Source organism: Hippichthys cyanospilos, chromosome 5 (assembly GCF_059441005.1).
Source record: "Hippichthys cyanospilos isolate Australia breed blue-spotted pipefish chromosome 5, RoL_Hcya_1.0, whole genome shotgun sequence".
Classification (NCBI taxonomy): Eukaryota; Metazoa; Chordata; class Actinopteri; order Syngnathiformes; family Syngnathidae; genus Hippichthys; species Hippichthys cyanospilos.
Genome location: NC_142373.1, coordinates 16,052,868 through 16,064,007, shown reverse-complemented (window position 1 = coordinate 16,064,007; position 11,140 = coordinate 16,052,868). Strand labels below are relative to the sequence as shown.

Here is an 11,140-nt window from a genome sequence, read left to right as displayed (position 1 = left end):
TCATGTGAGAATTTGTGACATTAAGCAGACTGTATGAGAAAATGGAGGAAAAAAAAAGTACACATGAAGCACCCAGGTTGATTTATTACCAGCGAGTGCAGATTGAGGTAAAACATGTTGGCTTGAGATATGTTTTACTATGTTTCATGTAAAGTTGATGCATGACTCTGCCAATCAATTGGACATTTGACCTAAACCAGAAAATACATGAACGCTAATGAACTCAATTAGTAACAGCTATTTTCAGTCTCCTTAATATTTAAAAAATACTGAATTGAATGTCTGGAATTTTTGAAGAAGCATAAATACGTCTTTGAGATTAATTGAGTTAAATATATGTAATATACAGTGGAATTGCTCATGTTGGGGATATCGGTTCCTACTGGTTTAAAGATGTGTATTACTCATCATCATCATCATCATCATCATCGTCGTCGTCGTCGTCATCATCCTCATCATCATCATCGTCATCGTCGTCGTCATCCTCGGTGTTGACTTTTCCAGAGAGGACGTCTTCGATCCAGTCTTCCAGCTCTTGAGCCGAGGGCAGGTCCTCCACCTCGTCCATCAGCAACCACACGCTGTCGGCCTACACACAAACGCAGCGTTACTTCATAAAGTCTCTCTCTCACACACACACACACACACACACACACACACACACACACACACACACACACACATACGCCATGTCTTGACAGACTCACATCCGTAACGTTGACGACTCCGATCTGCGGTCTGAACAGGTTCACCCTGAAGGTCTTCTCCCAGTAGGGGATTAACTAGAGGCGTTCAGGTTATTGATTGAAAACGGCGTTCAATGAGTTGTCGGCAAGGAAAATCAGTCGAATAAAATGTATGAAAGCTAACCAGCGGAAAGTCGTCAGGGTCGATCCAGACGATGCTGAGCTCGGGCAGGTGTGTGTTTTCCCGGGCCACCTCCTTCAGGATCTCCAAAAACTCAAAACCATCTGAGACCAACAAGAAACACGAAAATCAGGCAGATGTGACACTCATTTGGATTTTCATCTTTTTTTTTTTCTGGGGGTGGGGGAGCGTCTGAAATAACAAAGTGCGTTGCGCATTACTTTTTGCTCATGCATCCAGTTGCCATAGTAACAAAGGGGGGGTCCTCCGAAATCTACAATAACAAAGTGCGTTGTTCATTTACCTACTTTCTTTTCCAGGCATCCAGTTGCCATAGTAACAGATGGTGGCTTTTATATAAGAAAAAAAAATCACTCATCAAAAATATGTAAAAATAATGGGCCTGTTGTATCTAAGATGTGACTCAAATTAACAGATGTTTACATTCTGTATATATACACACATCTATGCATACAAATTATTAATAAATACACACACATAGAAACACACACACACACACACATATATATATATATATATATATATATATATATATATATATATATATATATATATATACACACACACACATATATATACACACACACATATATATATATATATATATATATATATATATATATATATATATATATATATGTGTGTGTGTGTGTGTGTGTGTGTGTGTGTGTGTGTATACACAGACATATATACACACACACAAACTGAGAATGTTAAAGCACCTATGACAGAGATAGTGCCAGTCATAAAATATCAAATGATGTAATACAATCCGTCCCAAACATTCAAAAAAATTAATCCTTAAATTCAGCAAACAGAAGATGCAGCAGATTAATCAGACTGATAGAAAGATGGAATTTGGATAAACAGAAATAAAACAGTTGGCGACATTCGTTTTCACTGGAAAACCACATTGTACTCTTAAATATCTCTCCAAGTAGACCGCATGATTTCCACGAAAACTAGAATGCTCAAGGGGGTCTTTGCCGTAATGGTGAACATCTGCATTTGAGGTCCAAACAGGAAGTCATTTGAGTTCTTTTAACACCAATGGCAGCAAGCCATCAAACTTTTCTTATGCAACTCCCAATACTGAGATGTTTTTCAATATTATTTGTTACTGTGGGGCAAAGGGATCAAACTTGTTGCTCTTAGAGCAGTTTACCATCGAGCCAGTTGAACTGTAACCACATAAAGATCTAGCATGCAATGGAAAACCCACATTTGAGGCCCACTGTGGCGAGCGGGCTCTGGCCTACGTGTCTCGAGTGTGACACCTGCGCTGAAAGACGTGGTGGCAGTTTGACATTCTTACCCGGATCCTCCTCCTCTGCAAAAGCCACAATGTGGATACCCTCAATGTCGTCCTCCTGAAAACGACCCAAAAGTGTCAAGTACATAAGCGGGGTGACAAAGCAGAGCGGTTGATCAAATCTGCTTTCCGTTGAGGCTTACCCAGGTTTCAAACATGTCCTCTGCGCGCAGCTTCCTCAAAGTGGGCCTGGAGGGACACAAAAGACACCAAGAGACGATACGCCGACGTGAATAGGACGTTGAACCAGTCCTTTGATCTTGACAAAAAACATAGAAGGGAGTTGAAATTTCACCCAGATGCTGACCCAAAAATGATCCAAAATTGATCAATATTTTGCCCAGTTCTTTCATCTTTACATCAAATGTATTTTGCATCAAAGGGAATTTTAAAGGCATAGAAAGACCACACTGGGGAGCTGAAATTTCACCCGAATGGTGACAACATGTTAAAGTTTAAAACGACACGACCACTTCGTAATAACACTAAGCAAGTGTGTGTCATCCATTGGCAAAAATACTGCCTAGAATTATATTTAAGAATTATATTTAAGAAAATGCCCAAAAAATACTACACATGGGTTAAGGAATCTTGTAAAGTTGACTAAATAACTAAAGACTGAGTTACATTTTGATATACAGTATATCAGTTATACATATTTATATATCTATGCAAACTTTTTTTACTATAAGGCGAAAAAACAAACTAGAATTTACAGATTAGAAGAATTTAAAAAATCCATTACGAAATACATGAAAATCCTATTTGATCTTGTTTTTTTTTGTTTTTTAAGGAAAACTTGTGTATCAAAAGTGTATCAAAAGTACTAGTGGCACTGATGCTTGGCACCGATATCATTGACTAATTAAGAGTATTTTACTTGCACATTTATGATTTTTTTTTTTTGTGTTTTTTTTTTGCAATAATCATTACCAAAAATAAAGAAATGCAGACTAACAAAATACAATAGCCCACATAGGCCAAAAACAAAGTATAAACACGGCATAGCTAAATATATTAATAGTTAATACAGCTACATATAGAGCTAAATAAATATGAAAAAAAAATATTGCAAAGCGCTTGCAAAGCGCTTGCAAAGCGGTGTTCCCATAGACACAGATAAACAAAGCCGAAAGGTAAGCAGAGCTGCACTGAGTTTTGTCGGATGCAAACATTAGCTTATGCTCACAAAGTTAACTTCTGAGAAGCATATTTAATTGCTCTGGGAAGCTTTCAACAAGGAGTAGCTGGTGGTATATTTGTGTTTGGTTCTGCGTCCATCATGTCTTCATGCTTCCATTTTCCCGCACACTCTGCTTGCGTAATTAGAAGCAACTCTGGTCCCAAGGATCGAGCATTGCCTCAAGCTGTCATGACCAGCTTTGCTAGAATTCTTGATCCTTGGGGTATTGTGACCAATGCATGTCGCGCAAATGTTATCATTAAGACAGCTGGGAAAAGTTAGTTTTGGCGTCCAATCAGAATGCTCTGCTTGAAGATGTTAGGAGGCACTTCCTGTTCCCACATCGGTTGCATTGTTACCGTTTGTGCTCATTGATGAAATCCACCAGATCGTCCTCAGAAAGAGGTTTTCCCGGGATGGTGACGGGTTCCTCCATGAAGGGTTCGTAGAAGTCCACCTCGTTCAGTTTCAGGGTCAGCTCTTTGGCCACCTGAAGTGAGGAAGACGTAATAAAACACTTGTGGCTCAGAGGAGGCGAAACCGGCGATGGAACGCGACGGGCGCTCGCTCACAGATTTGTCAAAGGTGGCGAAGAACTTGATGTAGGGTTGAAACTGCTCGGCGGCTTCCTTGAAAGCGTCGTAATCTATGGATTCGAGAAAAACGTTATTTCTAGTGATGGAACGAGACACAAATCCTACGAGATGTCCCATGAGATTTGGGAAAAATGTGTCATATACTGTAAGTAATTCCCCAAATAAATGTTCCAGTATTTAAAGCTAGTAAACTATAATGAAAATTGCAGTTAATAAAGCGCCTTTGTCAATAAGACCCGCAGAAGACACATGACTACCGTATTTTGTGCACTATAAGGTACACATAAAAGCTTTTAATTTTCTCAAAAGTTGACAGTGTGCTTTATAATCCAGTGCGCCTTATACAGTGCATAAAATGCAAGTTCAGTTTTGGGGGGGGTTGAAAAAATAAAATGTAAATGTTTTCATTTTCATTTCTGAATTTCAGCGATGTTTGTTTTTTTTGTTTTTTTTACAATTAGAATTTTTACAACACCGCGTTTGAAAATTTGATATGGTCCAATTTTGATGCAATTTATATGGGGACAAGGCGCAAAAAGCACGATTTTATATGAATAATTCCAGGAACAAAAGAATATATTTCAAAGTTTTTGGTTGCAGTTTAATTAAAAACAAATTAGGTTTATAATTGAATTGAATAAATGACATTCTTTTAAAGTCTAATACGGCGGCGTGTTGTACGTCTCCTGTGCATTTTTCTGCACCACACACCTCCAAAAAACAGGGAAGCGAAATCTCACGGTGTTTTAATTTCGCGAGATCTCGTCATACGAGATCCCATCCCTAATTATTTCACCAGTCTCGTCCTCCATCACACGTATGATATTTGCACGTCCGCCAATTGGAAATAGATGAACCTTGAGCCACACTTTTCGCTCACACAGGCGGTCGGATACGGGTCACGGATGTGACAACAGCTGCGCCGTGCAGACGGGATAAAAATGGAGCTGCAAATCCGCTGAGATGAGGAGGCAAAAATGCACTGATGAAGTAGCACTGTGTTTAGACACTTTAGTGGTGAGTAGCATGTGCAGGGGTTGGTGGCCGTGTTTCTATAGATGTGTACAGTTAAAAAAAAAGTTGGCCAAATTTAAAATTCTAATTTAAAAAATTTAGATAAAACTTGGTGAGGCAAGAATGGAAAGAAAAATCTTGCAGAATTGTTGTCCCCTATATTGAACCCAACTTAAAAATACAAGTAAAAACAACTCATCAAATTGTTTTGGAGCAAACAACAAACACCCATGCAATCAATCTCAATAATTTACATTTTAAGTTTTTTTCATCTTGATTTACCATTTTAATGCTAATAACACTGCACTTAACACAAAGTTGATTCAAGTTCCAATTAATTTGCTTTTGGTTTGAAAAGAAATATTTACTTTTTCTGCTTTAAAAAGCATTAAACTAGATCTGCTGATACAGGCAAAATCGTAATAAAAATCTGGTCTATTTGATGGGACCCCAAAAAGGTTCGCAATTGCCTATAGATGCCACAGGAGGGCGACAACACACTTTTTTCTATTAGACAAAGATATGGCTGTTGTACAGCCACTCGCCAAGATGGCATGTTGTACATTGCTGTTTTTTGATTTGGGCCAATTAAGATTTCGCCAAATTAATTCGTTTTGTGCCAGCTAGTTTCAGCTCCACCTTTACCTTAATATTTGAAAACTATAATTAAGTAACTGTGGTTGAAAGTCTGGACTCTGTAAAGACGACTAAATACGTCTTTGGCATTGAATAAGTTAACAATTGTTAAAATATAAAACGAGAACTTCTTATTCTCGTCACTTACGCTCCGAGTCCTCGCCCTTGAAGTAACCGATGACGCGGATGTCCTCCTCCATCCTGTCGAAGGCCCTCAGCTCCAAAGCGTTGTCTATCACTTCCACCGGCTCCTCCAATAGCTGCAGAGAGGACGAACGTTTTGCGGGTGGGGTTCATTTCAAAGGTACACATGATGATGCTCGAGTTTAATGATGTTCCAAGCTAGGGTTAGCAACTCACGTCCAGCAAGAACTCCACCAGGGTGTTGGCAGAGAGCCAGCCATCAAACTCAATCACACGATCGGCCTTGAACACGTACACGCTGCCTTCTTCCTCCAGGCCTGACACAGAAAACGCAAATCCAATCAAACAAGAAAATCAAATCAGATCCAACAGAGAGAAAGGCAAATGATATGTTGACACTCAGACTAAAACTACATAACTGAGACATCTAGGAAAACAATTCAAAAACTATAGAATGAAAGGAAGTAAAATTACATTCAACTAAGGGAAATAATGTTGAAAATGTCCAATACAACATGCACAGCAAGAGGAAACACTTTAAAAAAAAAAAAATCAATTGACAAGAGCCATCAATATTGATTATATTAAAATAGTACAGCTGTTTAGAATTTGAATATTTGATTTTTTTTTAAACCTAAAGATACTGAAATCTAAGTAAAAACATTTTCAAAAACTTAAACACACTAGACAAAATATATGCAAAGATTACTTTAATATTTCCATTTGTAATGTACATATTTATAAGTATATTAATTAGTGCCTTCAAGCGGGTATAATGTTTTAATTAATTGCAAACCTTTCCATGATGAATTGCTTTTTTCAATAACTATTTTCTATCCTTCTATGCTATTTTTTAAAAGATTTGCAGTACTGGATTATAGTCTTTTCTTTAATGGTTTTATTTTTTCCTTGAGCTGTTGAGCAACTTTTTCAAGTAAAATTAGATTTTTTTGGACTGTATTTATACTCTTTGATGCAATTTAGCTTATACTCACCTAGTTTCTTTGCCACTTTAGCATCTTTTTGGGAGTCAACCATTCCAAAGCCGACATCTTTCTCCTCCATGACCTGAGCCACCAGCTGCATGTTAAACACAGGCCCCAAAAAATGCAAATGAATGGTGAATGTCATTATTTGGTCTTAAATGACTTGATTCAATCACTTAGCGGGAAGATGCAAGGGAGATTGTTGTACCCTGGAGGGCACAGAGACATAGTTACGTAATTAGCTAGATTGTTCTAAAAATAGCACAGAAGTAAGAGTGTGGCAGTTGTTCCAATGTGAACAATCTACTCTGACTTGATTTATATTTGGATCACAGTGTGGCTACATTTCTGCCCTTCTATTATTCTGCAGCAGTGTCGTACACTTGAGAAAAAAACATACACATTGTTGTGCCATCTGCTTTTGTTTACATAAATGTCAATAAATTTTATTCAGAAGTTTTTCCAATTTATGTTTTGCACCAAAATATAGCATTTTAATAAAAGTAAACTTTAATGGTCAAGTAGACTAGCGAATCTCAAGTGTGCATTGCTGGCATGCGATTAAAGTCAAGATGATGTGAAAGGTCAGGACTGTTCTGTGTGTAACATGAGATGCATTGTGCACATTGTTTCCAACTGTGTGGGATTCAAAAGGCAGATTGACTTTTATCTGTACAGTGTGTTTTGCATGTGTAATGATCTTGGATTGGAAATGTATATGAAAAAAATGGTGGAGGTTCAATTTGATATTATCTTGGATACATAGTAACGATAAAAGATGGTTTCTAAAAGTCTAGGTCGATTTTAGAAATTGGGAGATACTTCTGAAAAAAACAAACACATTTGTCGTCATTTTTCAGAGAGGCTTGCATGCTTATGCGGCCACACTGGTGACCCCGGCTCAAAGACTGCAGATATATGCAAGTAAAATAGAGTTTAGAAACTAGAATGAATTCTAGGAAGATAGTTGACACACCCTACCTCCTGAATTGTGAAGTAGTATTTCGAATTCATGCTATTAGCAGAGTGGCATCTAGTGGTCTGTTTGCACCTTGCTGTAACTCGACTCCCTCCTGCTGATGGAATAATGTGGCCTTCAGGTGTCAGTATGTACTTGGAAATGAATAATTGCATATACCAACTACAGTACAATTTGAATCTAATGTATTACCACACATGCTAACCTGTTGATTTGCAATGCAAATTTGGTTGCATTCTATGAATAATGGCCAGAAACAGGAATCAGGAATAATCTCTAATGTGTACAGTTTAAAATGCCTTCAGTGTGATTTTGATTTGTTTCAATGGTATCACCCATCATGCTTCATAGTCCCAACCTCCAGCACCAGCTCGGTCATCTGATGTTGCTTCTGCTGCTCTTTGCTCTCCGTCACGGGCTCGTGATAGAATAGGCACAGCATGTTGTACTGTTTCAAGGCCTTCTTGTAGTTCTTATCGTTGATGTCGAGAACGCGGTCTTTGCCGTCGTACTGCGGGAACTCCAGGCCCTTCTCGGCGGGGGCCACGGGCACCAGGGCCAAGCACGGGATCAGGAACAACCAGAAGCACAGCATGATCCTCGGCTAGGGCGTCAACAAGCTCCAAAAAGTGCCTAAAGTATGTTCTGAGTTGTTGGTCACAAAAATCGCGCAGGTCCTGAGAGAGGTTACCAGAGGAAATGTGATGGTTCTGGAAAAACGTCCATCAGTGGTCCCGAGTTTTCCCAAGAAATTCCACTTTTGCATGCATCCTCCTCTAGCTCCTTCACGCCTCGACAGAGGAGTGCGCGGTCCGGCCTGCGAAAGGGGCTGACCGGAGGCTGACCGGGTAGAAGGAAAGCCATACATAGCAGCGCTCCACCTCCATCCATGCGGGGTAGGCCCATTTTTAGGAGAGCAGTTGTTTGAAGGCTAAAAATAAACATCAGGGTGAGAAAGAAAGGCGGCAGGACGCCCGCGATGTCGAGCTTTGGCGGGGTTCGGTTATTTTGGGAGGGGTCCAAAAACAAAGTGGATAGGTGATTTAGCGCTTTGAGGAGATAACGGCATTGTATTTTAGGTGACAGCTCATATCTGCAGACAGGTGTGTGCAAAAGGGCAACCTGAACACCTGCTAGCATTTTGTTATCAGTTGCACGTATGAAGATTCTTACACAAAATGTCTTAAAAGCCACATATGTCTTGAAAAATAAGTCGGTCATGACACATGGATATAAAAGATGATGTGACTGCTACAAAACTGATAGAACAAACGGCTAGTGATTATAAGCATTTTAAAGGCAAATCAACACTTTTGGAAGGCAAAGAAATGGAATGTCCCCTGATTTCAATTCAATAGTGCATACGTTCCACTTACTGCACAAAACTCCACAAATAACATTTGAGAAGAATGTAAAGACCTTCAAACAGGCAGAAATTAATATGCTGAAGACAAATGTGAAGGCAACAAAAAAGACACACAAACTAGACTGAAGACCAAGTTGAAAGTAAAACTCACAAGCAAAAAAATAAAGATGGATGATGAAAGTGAAAGAAGAAAAATCCACAACCGTGAGAAAAATTAACATAAAAGTGAAGGGGGAAAAAAAAAGACTCACAACCAGAAATTAAGTAAGTAGATGATTGTGAAAGTAGAAAGCACCAAACACAATAAGAAAAAAAAAATCTAAAGGCAAAGGTGAAGGCAACAAGATTGAAAACTGGACAAAAAACCCCACTGAGGATGAAGGGAAAACAAAACGCAAGCAGAAAAAAAAAATTAAAGACACAAGTTGCCAGCGACAAAGATTTAGAAACAGAAATACAAAAGATAAAAATGAAGGCAAAACCCTCAAATGGTAAAGAGGACAAAATCAAAAGCAGAACAACGTAAAAAAAATTCTCAAAGTTCTCAAATTCCCAAATCAGAACTCGCTCATAAATAGTATGATTTCCACTTACTAAGACAAAACTGAAGGCAGGACATGCAAACATAATACTGAAAGCAAAAGTGAAGGCAACAAGGCCCACAAACAGGCAGAAAAAAAATACTGAATAAATAAAGGAAAAAGACCAACAGACAATATTGAAGGCCAAAGTGAAGGCATTAGGACCCACTGAGAACCAAAAATAAATACAGAGAACTATATTGAAGACAGAAATGAGGGCAATAGGACCCACAATCCAGCAGGAATCATACTGAAAAAGAAAAAGTGGAACGAACCCCAAAACAAACAATAATTCAAGACAAAAAAAAAATTGAGGCATCAAGACATACAAAAACAAGGCAAAAAGATCATTGACAATATTGGAGACAAAAGTGAAGGCGCCGTGACCCCAAAAAAAAAGTCAACCAAAAAAAGCTGAAAACAAGGACAAATAAGCAGGGTAAATTTGAGGATCACAGATGCCACAAGCTAAAAGTGAAGGCATCAAGATTTATAAATAAACAGCATGCAGCGCTTGATGAAGTCCAAAGATGGAAACAAACAGCCATTGAGGCTAATCTATTGCCCTGTTTTTCCACAGCAGGCATTTTCACTTAGCGGAACTAACAAAATTAACCGTCTCTGTCCTCTCAAGTCGCAGCACCGTCAAAATGATCACCGACTCTCTTACGCTCGACGGCCACAACATTAGGTACACCCGCACATTCCAAATACGCTTTGAATCTCAGTCTCAAATGATGTGAGCTCATTTGTCAGTGTGACGCAGAGCAGCTCTCGCGCTGGGCTAAACATGTGATCCGGAATAACAAATACCTGATGACGTTCCAGAGGATCTTATCCATCAGGGTCATTCAGCCTTGCCTTTGTGCCTTCCGATGTCATGGTGATGACCCCAAACATGCCAAAGGGATGGGGGGGGGGGGGGGGGGGGGGCAGTTTACACAGCTGGGACAAAAAACGGAAGTTCTTCAAGATCAACATACATATATATTGAGAGAAGCTGGCTAAAGAAAAATGGATCTTTAACGTCTATGGACGTCAATGGCAGTGAATGTTATGATCCAGCATTGCCATGTGCAAAGGTGGCAGGGAAACAGGGAGGTTGATTGCACTCAGTAAAATCTGATTGTTTAATAAGATAAGAAAAAGAAAACAAAGTTGAAAACTATACAAAGTAAAGGAAAAAAAACAAGACTCGGAAATAAATTGACTACAAAAAAAATTGGAAAATTGGAATAAACGCTCGGGTACTAACAATTTCCTTCCTTGATTGCATAAACTATGCAATTTTTTTTTTTTAATACTCAATCTACCTAGAGGGGGAGCCCAAGACAAGAGAATGTCAACATTTGCCCATGTCCTTCTTGCACTCTTGCTCTTGAAATTCTGCAGGAAAAATGTCCAAACAAATGACCTCACACTGTTGTCTTTCATAGAATTACAGTTAAAACGCAC

The 11,140-nt window shown here is 38.9% G+C and overlaps 1 protein-coding gene across 1 annotated transcript; it reads right to left on the bottom strand.

Moving 5' to 3' along the window:
* Positions 1–64: 64 nt before the first annotated feature.
* Positions 65–8,616, bottom strand: casq2 (calsequestrin 2). Its single transcript, XM_088415814.1, has 11 exons — positions 8,097–8,616; positions 6,769–6,853; positions 5,990–6,090; positions 5,778–5,889; positions 3,956–4,029; positions 3,743–3,873; positions 2,344–2,389; positions 2,204–2,258; positions 871–971; positions 708–782; positions 65–589 (listed from the first exon to the last, which is right to left on the bottom strand). The coding sequence occupies exons 1-11, from the start codon at positions 8,331–8,333 to the stop codon at positions 401–403; spliced, it is 1,206 nt and encodes a 401-aa protein (XP_088271940.1). The 5' UTR covers positions 8,334–8,616; the 3' UTR covers positions 65–400.
* Positions 8,617–11,140: the final 2,524 nt, after the last annotated feature.